The sequence below is a fragment of the Bos taurus genome, chromosome 8 (genome assembly GCF_002263795.3).
Source record: "Bos taurus isolate L1 Dominette 01449 registration number 42190680 breed Hereford chromosome 8, ARS-UCD2.0, whole genome shotgun sequence".
Lineage (NCBI taxonomy): Eukaryota > Metazoa > Chordata > Mammalia > Artiodactyla > Bovidae > Bos > Bos taurus.
Window position 1 is genome coordinate 86,086,295 of NC_037335.1, and position 27,449 is coordinate 86,113,743.

General features: G+C 42.6%; 1 protein-coding gene across 3 annotated transcripts in view; it reads left to right on the forward strand.

Moving 5' to 3' along the window:
• Positions 1-27,449, forward strand: part of ROR2 (receptor tyrosine kinase like orphan receptor 2) — a 236,237-nt gene that overhangs the window by 181,009 nt on the left and 27,779 nt on the right. For all 3 annotated transcript variants that reach the window (XR_001500898.3, NM_001105464.2, XM_024996003.2), the window contains 2 exon segments: positions 17,989-18,276; positions 19,062-19,092. Coding sequence is in view for 2 of the 3 variants with exons in the window: in NM_001105464.2 (NP_001098934.2) it covers positions 17,989-18,276; positions 19,062-19,092 (319 nt within the window). In the remaining variant the exon portion in view is untranslated.

Below are 27,449 nucleotides of genomic sequence, written 5' to 3' on the forward strand. Positions count from 1 at the left end.
CTGGAGTGGGAAGTGAGAAGTTCTATAGGAATTTCTGGTTCAAAGAACTTCATGGTTCAAAGAGGGAGTGATCAGCTTGTGGATATTCTTCTGATTGATTGGTGGTGAGGTAAGTAGGAGTCAGCACCGTCAATCTTCTGGTTCCAACTGATCTAAGATCTGTAAGATTGTGAGCAGCATTCTGTTAACTTCTCCTACCTGGTAGGGATTTCAATATCTGCATAACAGCTCAGAGATATTATTATGTGTACCACTTGAGGAGGAACAATGACCCTACTCCAAAGTTGCACTATTGTTGTGTTGTTTTGTTTTTTTGACAGCTCCTCCTTTGTCTCTGCATCTCCTCCCTTCCCTGATTAGCAACTGTTTGAACCTGCCCATTGGAACTCAGGCAAAGTTATGAAGGCTGCTCTTGTTTTTTAGTCGCTAAGTCCTGTCCACCTGTTTTGTGACCCCATGGACTGTAGCCACCATGCTCCTCTGTACATGAGATTTCCCAGGCAAGAATACTGGATTGGGTTGCTATTTCTTTCTCCAGGGGATCTTCCCAACCCAGGGATCGAACCTGTGTTTCCTGCATTGGCAGGCAGATTCTTTACCGCTGAGCCACAAGGGAAGCCCCATCATGAAGGCTAAATGAAACCTGTTTCCTGTAATCAAGAAATGGGGGCATACAGAAAGGCTTTTGTGCCCAGGAGTTCCACAGGGTCCTGCTTGGTATCAGGTGCAGTGGCATGCCTCCTGAAGCAGTTTTGAAAGCTGGGTGGAGCTTGTCAGAAACTGGTGGGTGGGTGGGAGATGAGAGGGCAGGGGTAGACAGATGGCCACTGAAGGGAAGAAGGAGATTGAAGGGAAGAAGGAGATTGAAGGGCCCTAGGACCTGGACTCCTGGCTTGGCCATGAAGTCTCCTGCTGACAAGGTCTTCTCGGGCTATTCTCCAGATGTAATTGTCCAGACTAGGGAGTGCCTCAGGTGGGCAAGTGGCCCTCCTCCACAGGTCACCAGAGCGCAGGTTATTTGTCTTCTTGCTCCAGTCTTTCCCAGAGGTCACTGCCAAGATCACTGCTCACTTGGCACACTTTGTAGGCATCTTAGATTTGAAAATCAGTAGACACCATTTCTTGTAATGCAGCCCAGTCACTTGACGATGTGGTGCTTTGCTCCCTTCATCCCCTGTCACCATATTGCCTCAGTCAGCCCAGGCTGCCACAACAGAACACCACAGGCTGGGCGGCTTAATCGGTAGACGTTTACTCCTCACGGCCCTGAAGACTGGAAGTCTGAAATCAAGGCGCTAGCATTGCTGGGGTCCTAGTGGCATGCTGGGTTTGTAGACAGTGTGGTTTTGCTGTGTCTTCACAGGGAGAGAGAGAGTGGGCTCTGGTCTCTTCTTGTCTTATAAAGACTCGAATCCCATTATAGGGATCCCACCCTCATGACCTCATCTAACCCTAATTACTTCCCAAAGGTCTCACCTTCAAATGAGGCACCACTACCACACAAGTGCTTAAGGCTTCAACATGTAAAATTTGCGGGCACGCAGTTCAGTGTATAATAATTAACTGTTAAAACAGCTACTTTATTTCTGTTTAGCTTCTTTTTGTAAGCATTATTCAGAGCCCAGACATCCAGAAATTTCTCAGCCCCCTGCATGTTGAGGGTCCCTGTGTCCCCTCAGGATTGTGTTCACCTCCACGCGCCCAAGGCTGGGTCTCCTGGAGACTGAGTAGAAATGACTCAAGTCCACCAGTCTCAGCTGAGTGGAATAGATGTCCCTCTGTGTCCTGAAAGAACCTCTTGGGATCACACAAGGAACTTCCACATTCTGGCCTCAGAATAGTTGTTTAAATTCACAGAAATAGAGTCGTAGATGTGGAAAGCAAATGTTTGGTTACCAGGAAGGAAGGGGGCAGGAGGGATAAATTGGGAGAATGGGATTGATATATACACACTACTATATGTAAAATAGATAACTAATAAGGACCCACTGTATAGCACGGGGAATTCCACTCAATATTCTGTAATGACCTATGTGAGGAAAGAATCTAAAAAAGAATGGATACATATAGATGTATAACTGATTCACTTTGCTGTCAAGCAGAAACTAACATAACATCGTAAGTCAACTACGGTCCAAGAAAAATTATAAAGCAAATGAATAAACAGGGTGTGTGGATCAATTTGCTGTTGGTGGTGCCTTGTGTGTGGAGGCTCCTTGATAATAATTTTCCCCTTTCGTATCTTATGCAGTAAATATATAGGTTAGTTTCCTCACATTGACCCCCTCGCAGTCCTACTGTGGTCACTGTGACCTTGCACAGAGTCAGGATGTTTGGAGGAGAGGGCCCTTTTTGGCTAGGTAGGGATGTATCTCCATGGCGACCAAGATCTGGGCTCTGGAAATTTGTGTACCATGCTGGGCCTTAGGATAGATTTCTTAGGAAGAAAGGTAGTTTTTGGTGGTTAGATTCTGAAGTCATTTTTCACAAGTGTGATTGAGCTCACAATCTAGTATTATAGAGACTCAGATCCATCACAGGGGTCCTGCCCTCACGGCTCTTGCCCAAAAAGGGACTTGCCCCACTCTTGCTTTATTCTCCCCTGGCCTCCTCCTCACACCCTCAATGATGGAAGGAACTGGCTTGGCAATGCCAGACTTATTAATCCACACACTTTTTTTTTGTTTAAAGAGCTTCAGGGAGCATTACTCCTTGGCCACATTTGGCTTAAATCATATATAAAAAGTAATAATAGTTGAATGGACTGTATGAGCTATTTCTTTAATCCAGTTACCGTTTATGATGCCCATGCATCTGTAAAACTGCAGGCAGGTGAAAATGGCTAGCGGGCAGTCTGTCACTGGGTGAAACAGAATCTAAGAATTAGTTACAAGCTTAAAAAGCATTTTAGTTCAGATGTACTGGGCCAGGATTGAGCACTTAACATATAATTGGTGGTTGGTATTCAGAGAGGGAGATCCCAGAGCCAATATAGAAGGAAAAACAATACAAAAGGCGTGATTTGCAGCTGAAACGTTTGCCTGAAATTTCTGTATGCCAAAGTACTGTCATCGTTAGGACTGAAGCTGGCCTTAGGACTCTGGTAATAGTATTTAACAGGAGTTTTATATTCTTTACCATATTAGATACACGATTTATTATTATTGTACTTACAAAAGTGTTCATTTGGCCTAGAAACCATTTGCTCTTTTGTTCCAAGGCTGTATTTTAAATGCATATGTAACTGGTTTTGTAAAATCAGTACTTTGGAATGTGTGTGGGCAGAGGATCATTTCTGAGAGCCTGAGCTGGTGGTGCTCCTCTTGTTCGTCTTGCGTCCTCCAAAAATAGACCTGCTTGCTTGTGTCTCCTGCCTAGGAGAAGGGTGCTCATCATCCCGGCTGAAACCAGAAGGGGAATTCCTGACTCTCTGCACTTGAAGCTGTGTTGCAATTAGAGGTGATCTCAAGGGCGTTCTAAATCACAGGGCAGGAGTTGATGCCTTACTCACCAGGCTGCCCCCTGCTATTTGTGACATGTTATGTTGTGGTGCTGAACTGAAACTTCCTGGGACAGAGAAAACAAAGCCATCAGCAGAGTTCACCCTGTTGGCATGGAGACCATGCCTGATATCTGTTTCTTGGGTGCCTGATCCACCTAGGATGCAGGGATTGATTAGCATATGTGTTGGGTGCATTTCTGGTTTATTCTGGGACTCTTGGTGCATGTGTGAGTGTGTGTGAGCATGTGTGTGATTGTTTCCTGGAGTTTATGGAGAGTAGGGTCTCCAAGGCTGATGGGTAAACTTGAAAACAGCACTCTACTTGCAGTAGCTTAGGTCTGTGGCTGGGAACTTCAGGCCAAGCTCAAGCTGTGAGTCTGGGCCCCTGCACCTCCCCTCTGAGTGGCCCCCGGCTGGTCATGGAAATCTGGGGCTCCCCTAGACGGTAAGCAGAGAGTGTCCAATGTTGCACCACTTCCTTGGACAAATTTAATGTGAGTTTCTGGGCTCTGAGCCCTGGCCACTCTCCAGGTGAAGGCTGATCATTGAGCTCCCTTGATCCTCCTGCAGCCAGAATTTTCTGAGCCCATTGGGCTGCCCAGGATCTGAACAAACTGAACATTGTTGGGAGAAAGCCAAAACGTACAGATGAGAGATTTCAAAGTGAACAAGTCCTATGCAGAGTGGATTGGGTAGCATAGGACCTCATATACACATATGAGAGCCCTCTCTGTGGGAGGGCAGGGATGCAGCCTGCTTCTCAGAGTGGTGAGGCCAGTGTGGGCCTCCAAGCCTTCGTCTCTGCTTCTCCTTCTCCTTCTCAGTGTACCCTCTCACTGTTTCAGGATAACTGCTGCGACCTGCCCCTCAGCTGGGATGGAGTCATGGTAACCGGTGGCCAGTGCCTGGCTGGACTGTCCATTGTTGTCCCTACTGAAGGTGACAGACAGGCAGTCGCCCTTTCTCAGCCCACTGGGTTTGAACACCAAACTGCACTGGCCTTGTTCTTGTGTGCTTGTCTAACGTGTGTCCCAGGTGTGTGCATCTGTGTGTGCGTTTCTGTCTGTATGAACCTCCCAGAACCCCGCCACTGAGAAGTCAGCAGCTTGTGTGTACTCCCAGTTGCCTGTGTTTTTCTGTGTGCTTCTCTCTCTGAGTCTGCCCGTGTCATCTGGTTTTCTGGGTCTAGCTCTGTCTTCTTGTGCCCGACCATCTGTGTGTGTGTGTGTGTGTGGGGTGGGGGTGTGTGTGTGTGTGTGTGTGTGTGTGCATCTGTGTCCCTGTCCCTTTAAGAGGATGTGCTACGTGTGTTGTTCAGCCGCTCAGTGTGTCTGACTCTTTGCGACCCCATGGACTATAGCAACCCAGTGTGACCCTGTTTGTCCAAAGGCCTCCCTCCTTCTCTCTCTTACCTTTCTTCTTCAAACCCACTATAGTCGTTTCCAAGGACTGTCATTACAAAGTACCACAAACTGAGTTCCATAAACAACAGAAATTTGTCCTCGTGGTTGTGGAGGCCAGAAGTCCAAAGTCAAGGTTTTGGCAGGGTTCGTGCCTTTGGGAGGCTCTGTGGGAGAAGCCATCCACATCTCTCTGAGCTTCTGTTTTGCTGGCAGTCCATGCAGTTCCTGGGCGTGGGGCCACATCATTCCAGTATCTGCCTGTTTTCATGTGATCTTTTCTGTGTCTGTATTCAAATCTCCCCCTCTAAAGAATACTAGACATTTGATTAAGGCCCATCCCTATGTCCTCATCTTAATTTGATTATTTCTGCAATGACTCGATTTCCAAGTAAGGTCACATTCACAGTTTGCCACTATCTCACTGGAGGAACACAGTTCACCCCACAATACCCTCTTCTCCTCCAAAGACTCTTACATACTTTTCTCCATTTCTCAGGTCCTTTAAATTTCATTTCCCCATTTTTCTCATTGTCTCTGATTCTCATTCTTTCTAGTCTTACACCCTCCTCTGACCCTGGTAAGCTCCTCCTCCCACCCTTTCTGCAACTGGTTCCATGTAGACCACTAGACAACTCAATGGGAGCGTCTAAGTGGGAGTGGCCCCTGCCACTGCCCCTGACTGATTTATTGGCCTATAAATACTTCCTTCTGGGAAAAGCAGCTTTATATCCTCCATGCAGCTCTCAGGGTCCCCTCGTCACCTGCCCTTCCAGGCAGGTTGTTTTATTTCCCACCAGTCAAAGCCCTGTGACCTTGTAACCCTGGTACACATGGCTTTCCTTATCTCCTCCCCAGGCCAGCCAGTGTGACCTGGTAAACAGGCAGATCCTCAGACACTTTAGTCATTTAACCACATTGGTGACTACGTGGATGGTCAGTTGGGGTAAAAAAATCATTCATCACTGATCTGACTGTGAGGTCAGGAGTGGTGTCCTCTGGAAATGAGTTCTCCTGTTACCTCTGTCTTTAGTGTGTTTTCATGCTTGGATTGAGCTCACTGTGCAGAGTTTAGGGGTGAGCAGAGAGCTGACCTGGGCACCAGGGAGATGGAATTCATTAGCATCAGTTGTTGAAGTGACCTGCTGTGAGGAAGGGGAAACCCTTTCGGATAATCAAAAGGGAAGACTTCTCCTCTTTGAATGCTGTGGAAGACTGGCCAGATCCAACTTAGCTGGATTCCCAGTCACAGGTGCTAGCTCCTCCCAGCCTGTTCAGTGGCAGCTGGAGAGGTTTGGAGCAGCTCTTGAGGAAGCCCTTGTGAACTAGAGGAGGGCTTAGCAATAGCCAGGACAAATACCATATTTCACACATAAAGGAAATGAAACCGAGAGATGAAGTGGCTGGCTGGGAGTTAACCACCAAGAGAAAAAGTAGTATTGTGCTTAGTCTTCTGAGAACTTTCATTCTGTTTTCATTTTGGCCTCCAGTGAATGAATGATGGTTGTAACGGTGGACCAAATTTATTTGGCCACCCTCCCACTTACATTACAGACGAGTGCTCAATAAAATATTCATCGAAGATGTAAATGATTAGATGAACTTGCAAGAGAGTTGGAGAAACGCCCAGGAGCCAGGATTAGGAAGGAAACAGAACTGTGACAGTCCTGGGCTGCTGAGGAAGGAAACGCTGAGGTGTTCCATTCTGTTTGCAGCCTTAGGGAATGGCCCAGTTTTCATGGGAAAAGGTTTATGTGAGATAAAGAGTTGGATTCTGCAGATGTCATGCTATTTATGACGTGAGCTCTCCAACAGTGAGAGGCAGTGTCACCATGTGGCCGTGGGCAGATGTGGATGCATCCATGGACTCTGGAGTAGAGGGGTACCAATAAGACAAGGACACCTTAGCAAAAGCTGGTACAGGCAAAGACAACTGCAGACACATCAAATCCTTTCATGCTTTGATGCTGAAAGAGCTTACACTAGAGCAAATATGCAGAAGTAGAAAATCCTGATTTTGAGATTACATGAAATAACTAAATATGCTAAAGTTACTGATTTCACTGGAATTGGATGGATTACATTTCCGTCAAACAGGAAAAGTAAGGGGTTGAGACAAAAATCAAGTTTGGTTTTAGGAAATGAAGGAATTTACATTCCTTATATCTTAATATGGGCTTCCTTGGTGGCTCAGATGATAAAGAATCTGCTGTAATGTGGGAGACCCAGGTTCAATCCCTGGGTTGGGAAGATCCCCTGGAGAAAGGAATGGCTACCCACTCCAGTATTCTTGCCTGGAGAATTCCATGGACAGGGGAGGAGATTTTCACTCACTAGCCCAGGAAGGTGAGGAGAGGGCTTGCCTCAAGCCTGGCTCCAGATGGGACAAACAGGAGGCTTTCCCATGAGAAATCAGACTTGGACCTGCACCTCAGGAAACTAAATTTACATTACCAGCGTGTTATGGAAGGATCAAGAGCCCAAGAATTAACATAAAAACTTGGCACTGCCTATTTCAGGAACCCAGTCCTCAAGGGATTCCCACAGAAAAACCAGCCCTGCAGTGAAAAATTACAAAGTACACTCAGAGAGGCCCAGGATGAGTGATGAGTTAGTAAACAATGAAGCTGAAAGGATTAAAGGTAAAGGAAGAAAAAGCAGTGGTGGGTTTGAAATGGAACCAAAGAGACCTTCTGGAAATGAAAAGTATAGTAGATAAAATAAGAAATTTGATGGATAGTAGTAGATGGCACAGAGCTAACGATTATAAAAAGATAGGGAATGTAAAAGTAGAAGAGCAGGGAAGGCTCTTATAAGGAAGTTCAGCATATATCTAGAAGGAGATTTCAAAGGAGAAATAAAGGGGGAAGGGAGAAACAGTATTTCATGACATACTGATGGAGGATTTTACATAATTCATGGAAGGCATGAATCTTCAGATGTTGGGTATAGCACTGAGGCCTGTTGAGGCTAAAATAAAAATAAGTTCATAGCTAGTGATACTTTGTTATGGCAAAGACAAGGGAAATAGGAAAAGCAGCCAAAGAGGGGAGAGGTCAGATTATCCACAAAGGCATGGTAAGACTAGTAACAAAACCACAAAAGACAGAGGACAGTGGTGTAATTGTCAGTCTAGAATTCTGTACCCAGCTATACTGGCATTCAAGTGTGAAAGCAACAGATAATTTTAGACCATGACCAAGAGTGTTTACAACCTTTTTTTTACACAAAGAGCAAATGTGAATCAGGAAGAGCTCAGTTGAACCTGGGGGAAAGGAATGAGATGCAGGCAGTGTTGGTAAGGGAAGAACTTGTTAACCAAGTTGGCAAATCTAAATAAATTTTGTTATTGAAAATCATCTGTAATAAGGACCACTGCTCCTGCTAAGTCGCTTCAGTCATGTCCGACTCTGTGCGACCCCATGGACTACAGCCTACCAGGCTTCTCTGTCCATGGGATTCTCCAGGCAAGAACACTGGAGTGGGTTGCCATTTCCTTCTCCAATGCATGAAAATGAAAAGTGAAAGTGAAGTCGCTTCAGTCATGTCCGACTCTGTGCGACCCTATGGACTGCAGCCTGCCAGGCTCCTCCATCCATGGGATTTCCCAGGCAACAGTACTGGAGTGGGATGCCATTGCCTTCTCCAATAAGGACCACTAGGAGCTTACAAATGGAGTGTAACTAAACATTGGGAAGCAATAATTCAAAGCTCTGGTGGTTGGGGTGGTGTTTGCAGCTCACAGCATTTCAAGGTGCTTGTATTTCATTGTATTTGGGAAACTTTGCCAAATTAGGTATGCCTATAAAAAGTAATAAAGCTAACTACTTAAGTGTAACTTTTGAATAAGTAAAGGGAGAATAAAGGGAGAAAAACAGAAGAAAATAGGAAGGAAGAATTAAAAAGCAAAATTAACACTTTTAAAATAAACTCAGTTAACAATCTCATAGGTTAACACATATAGACTTTTAAATTAGCATGTTAAATTATATGTTATTTACAAAATTCGTGTCTAGTGCATGCCCAGTTGCTTCCGTAGTGTCTGACTTTTTGCAATCCTGTGGACTGTAGCCCGCCAGACTCCTTTGTCCATGGGATTCTCCAGGCAAGAAGACTGGGGTGGGTTGGCATGCCTTCCTCCACGGAATCTTCCCGACTCAGGGATCCAACCAGCGTCTCCTGCATTGCAGGTGGATTCTTTACCCATTGAGCCATCTGGGAAGCCCTCATGTCTAGTGTATAATCATAAAAATCATTAAAAGTTAAAAATACAGAGTAGAACTACATTAACCAAAAATACTCTGAGGTAACTATATTAACATCTGACAAAATGGTTTTTTAGACACAAAAGCCTTAAATAGTGATATAAAGACTAGATGATGTAATATATTTGAAGTTTATTGCACCCAGGAACATAGGTTCCAATATACAAACTCAACCTCACAGAATTAATAATGTCTATTTGACATATACAGTATCAGTTAGCATGTATCTCATTGAAACTAAAGGTTTCCTGATGACCTAGCAAGTAAAGAATCTGCCTGCAATGCAGGAGATGCAGGAGACACAAGTTGGATCCCTGGATTAGGCAGATTCCCTAGAGAAGGAAATAACAACACACTCCCGTATTCTTGCCTGGGAAGTCCAATAGACAGAGACTGCTGGGCTACAGTCCTTAGGGTCACAAAGAGTCAAACATGACAGACCACACACAAATGCATGATCACACACTGATTGAAACTAAGCATTTTTAAAAATTTGAGCAACAAATTGACAAGTTTAATCTTTTGGGCACATATAAGCCCCTGCACGGAACAGTTAGAGAAAATACATTCTTGCCAATCAATGTGGAGCATTTCAGGAACTGACTGTACTAGACTGTAAAGCAAATCACAGTGGTATCAAAGAATTACCATCACACGACTATGTTTTGTGACAGCAGTATCATTAAAGCATACCTTTAGTAACTCATAGCCAAAAATTTATAAATTATAAGAGAAGTGGAGTCTGACCGACCATAAGGAGATTAAATAAATTAACTTATTTGATGGCTAACCCTTGGGAAATTTCTCACTTAATGCATACATTAGAAAAGAGAAAGAGAAAATTTATCAACTGTAGAAGTTAAAAATATAAAGATTTGAATAGATAATTATAGTAGGAGAGGCTCAAGGGCCAGTAAACCTTCCTAAGGACTCTTGAGCTCATGAGGAATTCTTAAGGTGCAACCTAAAACAGTAGTACTATTTCATGTCCATCATATTGGCAAACATTTTAACCCACACTCCCCCGCAAAAAAACCCAAATGCTGGCAAAGTTACAGGGGAAATACTTTAACTCACTTTTAGTGGAGTACAAATGGTTTCAAGCACTTTTAAGACATAGATAAATGAAAGACTTCAAGGCCTATGGCTTATCACTAATGCATGTGGTTGGGTGCTTGCAAGGTTACTCCCATACATGTACAGAAGGAGATATATACAGGTCGTCATTATACACTGTCTGCACTGGCAAAAATGTAGAAACAAATTATTGCCCCTGAATTGGGAAAAGGATAAAGAAATTGTGGATTCTTTTACAGTAGAATATTATGAAGTAATTAAACAAATGAACTGCATCAACAGAGAAACCCCAAGCTGACTTTGAGTAAAAAAAAAATAGCAAAGAAGGTCTTTCAGGGGAAATTCTATAAATATAAAATATAAATATGCATTGGAATAGTACATACTCATTCTCTGGAGAAATAAGGGAAGGGTGTGCTTTAGTTACAATTCAGAATGTCTTATGTTTTTAATTACTGTGAGTCAACATTTAAAAAACTAAGATCATGGCATCCAGTCCTATCACTTCATGGCAAATAGATGGGGAAAATATGGAAACAGTGTCAGATTTCATTTTCTTGGGCTCCAAAATCAATGTGGATGGTGACTGCAGCCACTAAATTAAAAGACACTTGCTCCTTGGAAGAATGGCTGTGACAAGCCTAGACAGTGTATCAAAAAGGAGAGACATCACTTTAACAAAGGTCCATATAGTCAAAGCTATGATTTTTCCAGTAGTCATGTATGGATGTGGGAGTTGGACTATAAAGAAGGCTGAGCGCCAAAGAATTGATGGCTTTTGAACTGTGGTGTTGGAGAAGACTCTTGAGAGTCCCTTGGACTGCAAGGAGATCAAGCCAGTCAATCCTAAAGGAAATCAGTCCTGAATATTCATTGGAAGGACTGATGCTGAAGCTGAAGCTCCAATACTTTGGCCACCTGATGTGAAGAACTGACTCATTGGAAAAGACCCTGATGCTGGGAAAAATTGAGGGCAAGAGGAAAAGGGGGCAACAGAGGATGAGGTGATTGGATGGCATCACTGACTCAATGGACATGAGTTTGAGCAAATTCAGGGAGATAGGGATGAACAGAAAGCCTGGCATGCTGCAGTTCATGGGTTGCAAAGAGTCAGGCATGACTTAGTGACTGAACAACAACAACAACAACAAAGTCAAATATGGTAAAATGTTTGCATAAAATCTTGATGTTGTGTACATGCATGCTAGTGTGTTAATATATGTATTTTTCTCTGCAACATTTCAGTGTTAAAAATTGTTAGCTCAGAAATCATTAATATTGAATAGGAAGCAAGAGGAGATATGAGCAGTATGAATTTTGGAAGCTAAAAGGCTGTATTATTGTTATTTGAAGAAAATGATATCTTCAAAGAAAATCCAAGACAATCAACTCAGAAACTATCATAACTAAGGTAGTTCAGTCAAGTGGCAAGGTAAAAGAAAAATACACTTGCTGCTGCTGCTGCTAAGTCACTTCAGTCATGTCTGACCCTGTGCGACCCCATAGACGGCAGCCCACCAGGCTCCCCCGTCCCTGGGATTCTCCAGGCAAGAACACTGGAGTGGGTTGCCATTGCCTTCTCCAATGCATGAAAGTGAAAAGTGAAAGTGAAGTCGCTCAGTCATGTCCGACCCTCAGCGACCCCATGAACTGCAGCCTTCCAGGCTCCTCCATCCATGGGATTTTCCAGGAAAGAGTACTGGAGTGGGGTGCCATTGCCTTCTCCGAAAATACACTTGAGGGACAGAATAATGACCTATCAGTGATGTCCATGTCCTAATCCCTGAACCTGGAAATGTGTCACCTTATTTCATAGGACAGGGACTGTGCAGATGGGACTAAGTTCAGGATTTTGATGTGGAAATGATCCTGGATGATCTGTATGGCCCAATGTAATCACAGAGGTCCTTATAAGAGAAAGACAGGAAGGTCAGAGCCACTTGTTGGAGATATGTTGATCATGGAAACAGAAGTTAGAGTGATATAAGGAAGGCACCATGAGCCAGGGCATGCAGGTGGCCTCCAAAAGCTGGGAAAGGCAAAGAAAAGACTCTCCCAGAGCCTGCAAAAGAAATACCATCCTGCCAACACCTTGATTTTTGGACTTCTGACCTGCAGAACTGTGTGACAGTGTATTTGTGTTGTGTTACACTACTAAGTTTGTGCTAATGTGTTACAGCAAAGTAGGAAATTTGTACAATATGTAGAAATCTAATAGTTTTCCCATAATAAATGCACTTATCTGTCCATCAACATCCCAGTTTTTAAGTGGAAGTTATCAGGATGATTCTAAATTGAATTTGAAAGAGAAGTAGCCTTGAAATTAAGAAATATGCCCCTCAAAGTAACATTTGTTATTCCTGATGTCAAAATGTATTTCAATCATCTTAATGTAAAAAAAAAAAAAGATGTTGCCATAGTAGCAGGCCAAGACCAGTGGTGTTAGGGGTAAGGTTAGCAATGAATAGAAGCTATTTTGATGGGAGAATACCCTTTGTAGAGGTAACTTGAGAGTGAAGTGAAAGTAAAGTCGCTCAGTCATGTCTGACTCTTAGCGACCCCATGGACTGCAGCCTACCACGCTCCTCTGCCCAGGGGATTTTCCAGGCAAGAGGACTGGAGTTCACTTTCACTTTTCACTTTCATGCATTGGAGAAGGAAATGGCAACCCACTCCAGTGTTCTTGCCTGGAGAATCCCAGGGACGGGGGAGCCTGGTGGGCTGCCGTCTATGGGGTCGCACAGAATCAGACATGACTGAAGTGACTTAGCAGCTTAGCAGCAGCAGAGGTAACTTTCTGGCACAGAATTGACCCATGAGAAATAGAAAAGATCCGAGGACAAGAGGTTCTTGGCTGACTGCACAATGAGGGATCAGTTGGATGGATGTGTTTTAGGAAAAGCAAGGGACACGCCCCTTCAAAGTAAGGGACAGTATAGGTAGGGAGAGAAACTTGCACCAGAATCAAGAACCAGAAGCCTTGATACAATGGGTATAAATTAGATTTTCTTCATTGTTTGTCTTTCTGATTTCTTCCTGAGGGCTCAATATTATTCACCTGCCTAGGGAGGGAGCTGTGAATGTATGAAGTTGCCGTGTTATCCACCCATGCTTTTGGTCTCTGAGTTTCTCATAGAGCATAAAGGAGGCTGATTTCAGGCCTGGGTTGGGACATGGATGGTATCTGTGGAGATCCTCCCTTTGGTCCATTCCCAGCTGGACAGGCCTTTTAAATGCTGTTGTACTTGGAACTCCCCAGATGTAGGTGCTGGTCACTTACGAGCTTTCTTTCTAGTCCCAGTGTCCCTTCCAGCAATGCTTTCAGTGTTGTTTCTGATCAGCTTTAAGTTCATTCTTGGATGGGTTTTGTTTTTCTCTTTCCTCAGCCCTTCAAAGCAGGATTCTGGGTCTAGGCTGCACACTTAGAGCTTTAGACAAATTCCCAGGCCCTTAGTGGCATGATGTGCAGGTGGATATTTTTATCAGCTTCCATGTGACCCCAATGTGAAGTCATTGTTGAACCCCATGGGTTTAGATGGTATAGAATGGAGAGTTGTCAAGAACTCCACATGTGGATTAGATCACTTCACTAGCGTCCCCTTCATTTTCTGTAAATTGAGGAAGCTGTGACTTTAGGAGTGAGTGTTCATCTGGTCAAGAGTGAAGAGAATGCATATAAATTGGGCACCTCAGGGTGGGAGAAAATCAGAGGAAGTCTTACCCTAGGTCTGAGCAAAGCTGAGGGTGATGGCTAGTACTTTTGAAAGAATGCTTCCAGGAGTGTGGCCCTCTTCCCCTTTGCCTGGCATCTCCACCTCCCCTCTACCTGCTTTTACCTGGTTTGTTCACCTGGTCTCCCATGCCCACCCCTCCTCAGGAGACATTTCCTGACCTAAGGATTACATTTTTAATGTTATGCAGCCATCATTACTTTCTAGTTCCAGACATTTTCATCACTCCCAAAGGGAGACCCTACACTCATTTAGAGTTACTCCTTAAATTCCCCTTCCCCAGCCCCTGGCAACTACTAATCTGTTTTCTGTCTTTGGATTTACCTATTACGGATATTTCATAAACAGATATAATCAAGATAAATTGATATAATTTATCAATTATAAATTGGTAAACAGAAATAATCAAGAGTGCTTTAAAGATTAAATCCACTGTGTAAGGTGCTTGATTCCAGTACAAATGGATTTCTCCAGTCCTTGTTAGCTAGAGGTGATTAAGCATCAAAAAGGGAAATACTGGCACCATCCCTGGTTAAGCCATCTGACTCGTGTACAGTAAGTCCCCTACATACAGATGAGTTCTGTTCCTAGAGCATGCCCATAAGTCCAATTCATTCATGAGTCCAAAAAAGTTAGCCTAGGTACCCAACCAATACAATCGGCTATATAATACTGTATAATACTGTACTGTAATAGGTTTATAATATTTTCTATATAAATAATACATAAAAACAAATAAGCACAAAAAATTAAGAAGACATTTTCAATCTTTCAGTATAGTACCTGGAAAAGTACAGTAGTACCAGCTACATCACCACTGTTTTTGCACTTGCTTCCAGACATCCTGGGCTTGAAATAAAGATACCATGCTACTGTACTCTGTACAGTTCTACACTAAAGTACACAAAAGTGTAACCACATGTACAGCGTGCACGCATGTGACAGTGTATGCCAGATACGTGAACCAACTTACATGATTAGACATGCGAATGCACGTTCAAATCTTTGAAAGTTTGAAACTTGGAGGTTCCAATGTAGGGGACTTACTGTAGATGGTTTCACAGTGCCCCACCCGGTGGGTGGGTGAGGGTTAACATCACATGCTCTGTGCCCACATGAAAGGCAAACCAAGAAGGAGGTCATCTTCCCTGTTCTGCATTTCTCAGAAAAGGAGCCTTCCTGGAGTAAAGACTAGGTCTAAAACCACCATCAGTTATCAATCAGGGGTGTAGGAGAAGCTGTTCACTGGAGTGGAGAAGGATTTCAGGTTTTTGTACTCCTTCAATGTGAAAAAACAAGATATTCTTGAAAAGAAGTAGACCATGAGAGTCTGTGTATAGAGTAACTGGACAGTCTCGAGCTCTCCCCAGGTTTCCTTCTATAAGTTGTACAAAAGGAACCCTCTCCTTAACTTTCTCCTCTGAGAGGTTCTCTCCCTTTCTTCTCTTTCTTGATTCATATTTTTTTTTCCACGTTGAAGAAGATCCTCCTATGTCTTTCAAGATATTTAGATGATCAATGGAGATGTCCCAAGTTGATGTATGCAAATACCCTAAAAATGGAGGAAGGTGGTGGCAGAACTGCTTTTAAGCCAGTCCTCCAAATAGATGACTCAGTCTTAGCCCTCAGAACCCTAGGCCTGCTCCTTTTAGATTTTTGCTAGTCAGCTTGGAGACACAGATCCTTACACTCCTGTGTCTGTGTCTCCCAGGAAGTCATGGAGTGTCAAAGGCCTTTGGAAAAACTGTCATCAGGGTAGAGATGAGAAGTATAATTAAACTTGTACCAGACAGAAGAGATCATGGTGACTTTAATCTAATATGTCATTTGCTATTTTAAGTTATGATTTGATGACTATTTTACATGCCCTACTGTGCTTTTAGTGTTATGAAACCTTAATGAAGCATTTGAATCTTAAACAACTTGTAACTACTTGGGTTCTGGCCAGAACACAGTGAAACAACGTGTTTGCTATAATCTGGGCAGCCCAGATTATACCATAGCAACTGCTTCGGACGGTCGGATCAGATCTCATTTTGGTTTCAAAAATGCAGGATCTAGCGCAGGAGCCTCAGCAGGAACGCAGGTCTCCCCAAGTTGAGCCTGTATGATTAGTGAACAACCATGACATCCAGAATGTTACCTGCTTGATTTAGCCTCTTTCCAGAGTTTTGTCATTAACATTTCAGTTACCTTCTGGCTTTGTGTCATCAATAAGAATTCTCTTGTACAACTTAATTCACTGCATTAAAAAGGGGGTTGACTAGCAGAAAATAAAGTTGAACCTAATAATGTTGTTAATAATAATCACAAATAGTAATCAGCCCTAGTTAGTGACACCTCTCTACACAGATATCTACCCACTCTCCCTTGTGAAGGGAAACTATCTTCATCTTGAAATTAACAGCCTCCTGCCTCTTCAGCTTCTTCCTATCTCCTTCACCGGGCCTGTGAAACTTATCCCCGGGGTCCACTAGAAATCCTATAGTTTTTCATCCAGTTAAATCAGTAATACAGATATGTGCCATCTTTCCATCTTCTACTTCATTAAATAAAACGAAAAAGAGACCAACCAGAAATCAAGACACAAGATTTAGAACAGTACTATCCTTTATAGTCTTTTTCAGATTGCTCTGTTGTCTTAGTTTGTCTGCAGTGATCTCATCTCCTGATGATTGATTGTCTTGTCTCTCTAGCCTTAGTGGGTTTTTTTGGTGTTATGGAATTTTAGTGTGCATGTTTATCTTAACAGAGAGTATCCCTCCAGCCCCTGACCAGCAGCACGTGCACACACACACACACATGCACACACACACACACAGACACACGCACAAATCCCTCCCAACTGCTGTCTGTTTCACTTCCTCTTGTTCCCCATGGTTTGTGTCACTAGCTGAGAGCTCCTGACTGTGATTGAATGGGGCCCCACATTCCAGGGCAGCATTTCCAGCCCTACTTGCTCTGTATTTCGGGTACCTTTAGGCCCTGTTTTCCCTCTTGAATTCGAACCTGGGATGGTTTCTTCCTGGTTCTGCCCTGGTGCAGTGGGACAGAGCCTTCCGCAACACTCAGCCTTGTTGTTTTTGTTCTGTTCAAACCAATGATTAGCTTGTTTGTGAGGATGTCTCTGTTTTGTCACACACTTTCTTCTTCTCATTTCCTTATTGTGGCTTGTGCTTGATGGTGTGGTAGGAAAGAGGATGGACTTTCTGAGCATGAATTTGCTTAATAAATTAGTGAGGTTAGATTAGATTTAGTGCTTGCAGAGAGAATGTGATCCTCATTATTTGCAGATTCTGTATTTTCAAGTTTACTTATAACCTAAAATGTGTTTGTAACCCCCAAATCAATTCTCACAGCATTCATAGACATGCCTATAGCAGTCAAAATTTTGATTTGCTGATTCACATGTTCCCTGATGAGCTTGTACAAAACAACACTCTGTCTAATGCCCCAGCTCATACTGTAAACAAATGTCCTTTCCATGGTCTGTTTAGTGCCATGTATTTGCATTTTTGTGCTTTTTGTTGGTGATTGGCTATTTAAAATGCTCCCAGTAATGGTGCTGAAGTCCTGTCTGGTGCCGTAAACACAAGTGTGCCTTAGGGTGAAAGCGTGTGTGTTAGATAAGCTTCTTTCAGACCAAGTTATAGGGCTGTTGGTTGTGAGCTCAGTGTTAATGAATCAATAGTACTTATTAAATAAAGTGTCTTTAAACTGAAGCACACTAAAACAAGGTTCTTTATTGATCAGTTGGTGAGAATGCTGTGAGCCGAGGCAATCAGGAACCTCACCCTGTCTTTCTTCAGGAGCAGCCCATTCCCTATTTGCTCCTTCAGTGGTGGAGGCAACATTCTAGAATATAATTACCCCCATTAAGCCAATAAGGAGAGTGGAAGGTTTGTATGTGACAGTCAGAACCTCCCCCAAGCAGTTCCTAGAAGGCGCCCCAGGGAGCCCTTTCTCCCTGTTCTCACCGACATTTGCTCTTCTCTGATTCTTCTCCTTTGCAGGGTACTTTCTGAATTTTCTGGAGCCAGTTAACAATATCACCATAGTCCAAGGCCAGACAGCGATTCTGCACTGCAAGGTGGCCGGAAACCCGCCACCCAGTGTGCGGTGGCTGAAGAACGACGCCCCGGTGGTGCAGGAGCCGCGGCGCGTCATCATCCGCAAGACGGAATACGGTTCCCGGCTGCGGATCCAGGACCTGGACACGACGGACACCGGCTACTACCAGTGCGTGGCCACCAACGGGGTGAAGACCATCACTGCCACCGGCGTCCTGTTTGTGCGACTCGGTGAGTGGGCACGGCCCCCGGCACATTGCTTATCAAATAGGAAGGTCCCCAGCCACTGAGCACAGATTAATTTGCAGTTTGAAACTGAACACACACAAGCAACAGAGAGGAAATCAATAAAACCCTTCCCCGAGGCCTTTCCCATTGTGCATGAGGTCCCCAGCTTAACCTGTTACCCATTTACTAGTAATAAAAGAAAATAGACGCAGATGGAGGGCTCTATAAACCTGGAGTGCAGAAAATAATGCCAGACATGTTGTGTGTCAGGAGGTCACCCCCACGAGGGAGGCCCAGGCGATCCAGACAGGCGCCCACCCACCCACGGAAACCCGACCCAGCGCAGAGGATGGGTGGGGAACAGAAGGTGAGCACGATTCTGTACTCTTGTACTTATCACAGGTGGCACAAAGCAATCAACTGGCAGACAGAGATGTATCCCTTTCATCCGAGTTATGAGGAGGTCCCTACCATGCCCCAGCCATTTTGTCACCAGTGAGTAAGACAGATCTTGTGAATCAAGGTTGGATGAGAAGAAAGAAAAGACAGCAAAAATTCCCAAAATATCTCTCGATGTTTCTGCATCAACAGAGAGCACCCCTTCCATCCTCAGTGGGTTTTGCCATCCCTGGCATATAATCTTGGGCAGGGGCAGAGCTGGAGGCTGAAGATGGCTCACCACAAATGAGCACCCTGGGCTGCGGTTGCCTTTACCACGGGCCAGATTGGAAAAAAATTTATTCCAAATCATGAAGTATTAATAACTTGTCTTTTTTTTTTAATTTTAGGTCCAACACACAGCCCAAATCATAACTTTCAGTAAGTATCTGCTTTCCTCAAACCATTTTCTCATTCTTTGTGGGCTTCCGTTATGTAAGAATCCAGGTTATAAATTGGGCAAACATATGTCTTTGCTGAATTTGCTAGAGGTTGGCTAGACTTCACACAGGGATGGCAATGTGCTTGCTTTGGGCTGAAAACAGTTGTATTTTCCATGTTGAGTGTTAGGGAAAAAGCCATAAAAACACTGATAGTTGTTTTCAGAGATTATGACCTTACAGGACAACAGGAGGCAGAGTAAGTGTACAGACCATTCTGCCGGGGCTGCCAAGACCCTGATGTTCCAAGAACATTTGAAACAGGGAAGTGGATGCGTGCATGCTAAGTCACTTCAGTCATGTCCAACTCTTTGCAACCCCATGGACTATAGCCTGCCAGGCTCCTCTGTCCATGGGATTCTCCAGGCAAGAATACTGGAGTGCCCTCCATGCCCTCCTCCAGGGGATCTTCCCAACCCAGGGATCAAACCCATGTCTCTTACATCTCCTGCATTGACAAGTGGGTTCTTTACCACAAGTGCCACCTGGGAAGCCCAAACAGGGAGGTAGTTACCCTGAAATCTCAGCACCACCCATAACCGCACCACCAGCTACAGTCTATGAAATGTGTGCTCATGGAGCCTCCACCATGGGGTGGGGGTCGGGGGTTCTCAGACCCATTTCAGAGATGAGGAGACTGAGGCTCAGAACCTGGCTCACTGGTCTTCACCTAGCTGCGGGCAAGTTCTGGCTGTGAACTCAGGCCTCTCTTTTGCTGATGCAGCCTCTTTTCTCCTCTGGACATCACAGGTCCATGAGAATCACTCTTTTCAGCCCCTGTGTTTGAGGTTAGCAGTGGCTGTGGATTCCTCATTTCCTGGACAGGCCATTGCTTCATCTCCCAAAGTTCTGAGCAGTGGCACAGACACTGTGTTGATCAGCCAAGCAGTGTCTGCTTATCTGTGTCCCCCTGCAGCCTCATAAACACTGGCCGTTGCGCTGAGGTAGGGAAATGCACCGTCTCACTTTTGTTCACTTTTTCACATAAATTAATATTGAACTTGACATGTTTAATTAACAGTGTCAGTGTGTTTTACATTTCCCTGATGGTCTTTCTCCTGCTCTCTGTCTGTGGGAATTCCTGTTGTTTCCCACCTGCACAGTGGCCGCTTTGTTAGGCTGGTGGACAGTTTCTCTAGGGGAGATTCTGGGGAGTAGGACAGGCAGGGACACAGGATGCACCTCTCATAAGAGAAAACCTGCCAGTGGCGGGTGGGTGGGGGAGGGCACAGAGGTCACATCCCTGCCACAGTGTGGACCCATTTCTCTTATCTTCCAAGATGATTCTCACATCCATTCATTTCTGCTGCTCGGAAGGAGGAAAACTGATACTGACTGCTTTGTTCTCCCTTTCTGTCACCAGTGAGGCCGTGATAGACATTTCCTAGCTTATGGTGCTTCTTTGTCAGCTGGTTCTTCATAGTCTTTGCCCGTGATCCTCACATTGTTTGTTTCTTAATTATTTTTAATAATTATGTCTTATTTCTTGCTGGAGAGGATGTAGAGGAAGAGGAATCCTCCTACACTGCTGGTGGGAAGGTAAATTGGTACAGCCACTATGGAGAACAGTATGGAGGTTCCTGAAAAAACTAAGAACAGTTACTATATCATTCTGCAGTCCCACTCCTGGGTGTATATTCAGAGAAAACCATAATTTGAAAAAGACACCTGCACCCCTATGTTCATAGCAGCACTATTTGCAATAGCAAGACATGGAAGAAGCCTAGATGCCCACTGACAGATGAATGGATAGGAAGATGTGTGGTGTATATACAATGGGATTACTCAGCTGTAAAAATAAATGAAACAATGTCATTTGCAGCAACATGGATGAACCTAGAGATTATCATATTTAGTGAAGTAATTCTGACAAATACCAAACGATATCACTTATACGTGAAACTTAAAAAGATGATACAAATGAACTTATTTACAAACCTTATTTACATAAATAATAGGCTTATGATTATCAAAGTGGATAATGGGGTAGAGAGGGGAGAGATAAATTAGGAGTTTCAGATTAACAGATATACACTACTATATATAAAATAGGTAAACAAGGCCCTACTGTATAGCACAGGGAACTCTATTCAATATTTTGTAATAACCTATAAGGGAAAAGAATCTGAAAAAACATATATATGTGTAAGTGAATGGCTTTGTTGTACACTTGAAATTACACAAATTGTAAATTAAGTATATTTCAATAAAAAAGAGGTAATTAAAACATTGAAAAAATAAAAATCATAGAAATCAATGACAAAAATTAATGTCTTATTTCTTGATTGTGTAGCAGTTAATATTCTTCTGTCATTTATTAATAATTGCCAGTAATTGTATGGGTGTTTATGTTGTCTTGTTAAAGAACACACTAATTTCCTTGAAGAATTCTGATGTTATTTTGATTAGAATTGCAATGAATTTTTAGATAAATTTGGTTGAAAATTAATATCTAAATCAAATTGTTCTATCAAGGACCACTTTCTTTGTGTTTTAAGATATTCTTTTCCATGACATTTTATTATGAAAAATTCAACCACATGAAAAAGTAGAAAGAATTTTACGGTGGACATGCAATCCATATACCTGCCAATGAGATGCTGCCATTTACATTTTACTCTGTTGGCTATTTTTACATACATTTCTATTCATCAGTCATCTAATTTTTTATTCATTTCAATAAGTTGCAGATATTTGTACACTTATCCTGAAATATTTTACATACCATTATGGGAATCATTAACACGAGTTCAACATCTGTGTACTTACTATTCTCATCTCTTCTTTTTGAGTTAAACTTGCATACAATGAAATGCGCAGATCTTATGTATTCTATTAATAAGCTCCAAAAATGTGAAAACCTCTACACTATAAACCCTTATCCAGGCACAGCACATTCCTATTATTCTAGAAAGTTCCATGATCCAACTTCTTAATCACTACTCCCCCACCCCAGGCAATAATTGTCCTGACTTTTTTTCTACCATGAGCTAAGTTTACATGTTTTAGAACTGCATAGAAATGAAATCCTGTAGCACGTAGACACTTGAACCTGGTTTCCTTCAGTTCAGTGCAGTTGCTCAGTTGTGTCCAACTCTTTGTGACCCCATGAACCACAGCATGCCAGGCCTCCCTGTCCATCACCAACTCCTGGAGTCCACCCAAACCCATGTCCATCGAGTCAGTGATACCATCCAGCCATCTCATCCTCTGTCATCCACTTCTCCTCCTGCCCTCAATCTTTCCCAACATCAGGGTCTTTTCAAATGAGTCAGCTTTTCACATCAGGTGGCCAAAGTGGAGTTTCAGCTTCAACATCAATCCTTCCAATGAACACCCAGGACAGATCTCCTTTAGGATGGACTGGTAGGATCTCCTTGCAGTCCAAGGGACTCTCAAAAGTCTCCTCCAACACCACAGTTCAAAAGCATCAATTCTTCAGCACTCAGCTTTCTTTATAGTCCAACTCTCACATCCATATATGACTACTGGAAAAACCATAGCCTTGACTAGATGGACCTTTGTTGGCAAAGTAATATCTCTGCTTTTTAATATGCTCTCTAGGTTAGTCATAACTTTCCTTCCAAGGAGTAAGTGTCTTTTAATTTCATGGCTGCAATCACCATCTGCAGTGATTTTGGAGCCCAAAAAAATAAAGTCATCCACTGTTTCCCCATCTATTTGCCATGAAGGGATGGGGACCAGATGCCATGATCTTATTTTTCTGAATGTTGAGCTTTAAGCCAACTTTTTCACTCTCCTCTTTCACTTTTATCAAGAGGCTCTTTAGTTCTTCTTCACTTTCTGCCATAAAGGTGGTGTCATCTGTATATCTGAGGTTATTGATATTTCTCCCAGCAATCTTGATTCCAGCTTGTGCTTCTTCCAGTCCAGTGTTTCTCATGATGTACTCTGCATAGAAGTTAAATAAGCAGGGTGACGATATACAGCCTTGATGTACTCCTTTTCCTATTTGGAACCAATCTGTTGTTCCATGTCCAGTTCTAACTGTTGCTTCTTGACCTGCATACAGATTTCTCAGGAGGCAGGTCAGGTGGTCTGGTATGCCCATCTCTTTCAGAATTTTCCACAGTTTATTGGGATCCACACAGTCAAAGGCTTTGACATAGTCAGTAAAGCAGAAATAGATGTTTTTCTGGAACTCTCTTTCTTTTTTGACAATCCAGTGAATGTTAGCAATTTGATCTCTGGTTCCTCTGCCTTTTCTAAAACCAGGTTGAACATCTGGAAGTTCATGGTTCACGTATTGCTGAAGCCTGGCTTGGAGAATTTAGAGCATTACTTCACTAGTGTGTGAGATGAGTGCAATTGTGTGGTAGTTTGAGCATTCTTGGCATTGCCTTTCTTTGGGATTGGAATGAAAACTGATCTTTTCCAGTCCTGTGGCCACTGCTGAGTTTTCCAAATTTGCTGACATATTCAGTGCAGCACTTTCACAGCATCATCTTTCAGGATTTGAAATAGCTCAACTGAAATTCCATCACCTCCACTAGCTTTGTTCATAGTGATGCTCCCTAGGGCCCACTTGACTTCACATTCCAGGATGTCTGGCTCTAGGTCAGTGATCACACCATCGTGATTATCTGGGTCATGAAGATCGTTTTTGTGTAGTTCTTCTGTGTATTCTTGCCACCTCTTCTTAATATCTTCTGCTTCTGTTAGGTCCATACCATTTCTGTCCTTTAGTGAGCCCATCTTTGCATGAAATGTTCCCTTGGTATCTCTAATTTTCTTGAAGAGATCTCTAGTCTTTCCCATTCTGTTGTTTTCCTCTATTTCTTTGCATTGATAACTGAGGAAGGCTTTTCTTATCTCCCCTTGCTATTCTTTGGAACTCTGCATTGAAATGGTTATATCTTTCCTTTTCTCCTTTGCTTTTTGCTTCTCTTCTTTTCACAGCTATTTGTAAGGCCTCCTCAGACAGCCATTTTGCTTTTTTGCATTTCTTTTCCATGGGGATGGTCTTGCTTCCTATCTCCTGTACAATGTCATGAACCTCCATCCATAGTTCATCAGACACTCTGTTTATCAGATCTAGTTCCTTAAATCTATTTCTCACTTCCACTGTATAATCATAAGGGATTTGATTTAGGTCATACCTGAATGGTCCAGTGGTTTTCCCCACTTTCTTCAGTTTCAGTCTGAATTTGGCAATAAGGAGTTCATGGTCTGAGCCACAGTCATCTTCCGGTCTTGTTTTTGCTGACTGTATAGAGTTTCTCCATCTTTGGCTGCAAAGAATATAATCAATCTGATTTTGGTGTTGACCATCTGATGATGTCCATGTGTAGAGTCTTCTCTTGTGTTGTTGGAAGAGGGTGTTTACTATGACCAGTGAGTTCTCTTGGAAAAACTCTATTAGCCTTTGCCCTGCTTCATTCTGTACTCCAAGGCCAAATTTGCCTGTTATTCTAGGTATTTCTTGACTTCCTACTTTTGTATTCCAGTCTCCTATAATGAAAAAGACATCTTTTTTGGGTGTTAGTCTAAAAGGTCTTGTAGGTCTTCATAGAATCATTCAACTTCAGCTTCTTCAGCGTTACTGGTCGGGGCATAGACTTGGATTACTGTGATATTGAATGGTTTGCCTTGGAAATGAACAGAGATCATTCTGTCATTTTTGAGATTGCATCCAAGTACTTCATTTCGGACTCTTTTGTTGACTATGATGGCTACTCCATTTCTTCTAAGGGATTCCTGCCCCCAGTAGTAGATATAATGGTCATCTGAGTTAAATGTCAAGTGATTTCCTTCACTTGACATAATATTCTCAAAATCGTCTATGCAGTACATGTTTTGGTAGACAGCTGCTTTTTATTGCTGAATGGCATTCCCTTGTTTGACTATTTCATTTGATTTATCCACTTTCCTGTTGATGGACACTTGGGAAGATTGCATCTTTTCATGTTGATGAATATTTTCATTTCTTTTAGATAAATTTCCAGAGTTCAAAGTGCTGACTTATCAGATATGTATATGCTGAGCTTTGTAACAAATACCAGACCTTTCCCTAAGGTAGTTGTACCACTTTGTACTCCCACCACTAGGTAGGAGAATTCTGGTTGCTGCAATGTTTGCCAGCATTTGATCTGGTTGTTCTTTCTATAATAAATTGAGCCATTTTTATGTGTATGTAGTGGTTCCAGTGATCTTTATGTCATTCTGACTTCTTGAAAAAGTAATTTCTTTATTAGTCATTTTAAATTTTCAAACAAGTGCATTTAGAACAATGAAGTTTCCTCTGAATATCATTTTGGCTATATCTTTTTCCCCTCCAGGTATATAAGCTTTTGTTTTTTGTTGTCTTCTGATTTTTGTTGTATGATTATCAGTGAATTTGCGATGTATTTTACAGTTGGTAATTGGTGAAGATTTTCTTTATACTTAACTATTGTTCTCTAGTCGCTAAGTTGTGTCCGACTCTTGCGATCCCATGAACTGTAGCCTGCCAGGCTCCTTGGTCCATAGGATTCTCCAGGCAAGCATACTGAAGTGGGTTGCCATTTCCTTCTCCAATGTATGGCAAGATTGTCTTCAAAAGTAATAAAGAATTTCATAGGATTCTCCAGGCAAGCATACTGAAGTGGGTTGCCATTTCCTTCTCCAATGTATGGCAAGATTGTCTTCAAAAGTAATAAAGAATTTCATAGACCCACTGGCAAAGCATAAGCTCTTATTTTCTTATTTCCTCATGTTTCCCAGCACATGGTATTATCAGAACTCAAAACTGTGCCAATGTCTTGGGTGTCAGTGGTAAGTTATAGATTTCACCAGTAAATATTGAAGTTGAACATATTTGTATTGGTTTAATAATCATTGGATTGCCAATGTAAATACAGTCTATTCTTATTTATGGATTCAATACTTGAAAATTTTCTTACTCAGTAAAATTTCTTCATAACCCCTAAAGTAATAATCAGGATGTTTTCATGGTCACTCATGGATATGTACAGAGCAGTGAAAAATTTGAGTTGCCCCATGCTTGCATTCGCAGCTGAGGCCTGCCATCTTGTTTCAACTGTCCTACTGTGCACACACGTCCTTTTTTGAGTCTGTTTACATTTTGTGCTTTTTATTGGTGATTTTGCTGTTTAGAGTGGCCCCAATACAGCATGAAGTGCTTTCTTGTGTTCCTAAGCACCAGAAGGCTGTGATGTGCCTTATGGAGGAAATATGTTAGATAAGCTTCATTTAGGCATGAGTTAAGTGCTGTTGGCTGAGAGCTCATTATTGATGAATCATTAACCACATTAAATAAGATGTCTTTAAACAGAAACACTCATAAAACAAGGTTATGTATTGATTGGTTGATGAAAATGTTATGATGAGACTTGTGGAAAACTATCTCTGTATTTGCCTTAGGGACAATGGCTCAGCATTTACTAGTTCAGTGTTTGTGGTGACTATATAGAAAATAACCGTCATAGACAACCAGAATCAACTGTATTTTGTCCATTTTCATTGGGATATTTGCTTTTCCTTATTGCTTTGTAAGAGTTTAAAGTTATAATTTTTACATAGTTCCTACTTCATCTAGAATTGATTTTTAAGCTGGTATAAGCCAGGGTTCTACCGTAATGTTTTCCTATCTCAATGGTCTACTGCCTTGGCACCATATAATGAATAGCCCCATCTGTAATCATTAAATTTAATATCACTTCTGTCATTGGTGAAATTTCAATACATGTAGATCTGCTTCTAGATTCTGTTCTAGTAGCTTTTGTGCCTGGAATAAATACCACAATATTCTAACATTATATCTTTATTCCATATGTAGAGAAATATTCTCACTTATTGCTATGGATTAAATTGTGCTCCCCTCCACCAAATTCAGATATTGAAGCCTTAATCCCCCTTCATGTGACTGTATTGGAGACAGCATCTTAAAGGATGTTATTAAGGTTAAATGAGATCATAAGGGTGAGGCTCTGACCTAGTAGGACTTGTGTCCTTATAGGAAGAGGAAGAAACATTAGAGATCTCTGTCTCTTTTCTCTGCCATGTGGGGACACAGCTAGAAGGGAGCCGTCTGAAAGCTGGGAACTAAATAGGGTGACACTTGGATGTTGAACTTCTCAGTGTCTAGAACTGTGAGAAAGCAGTGTGTGTTGTTTAAGCGTCCCAGTCTGTGCTATTTTGTTATGGCAACCTGAGCTGGCTAATCTAGCTACCTCGGCTCAGCTGGTAAAGAATCCACCTGCAATGCCGGAGACCTGGGTTCGATCCCTGGGTTGGGAAGATTCCCCTGGAGAAGGAAATGGCTACCCACTCCAGTAT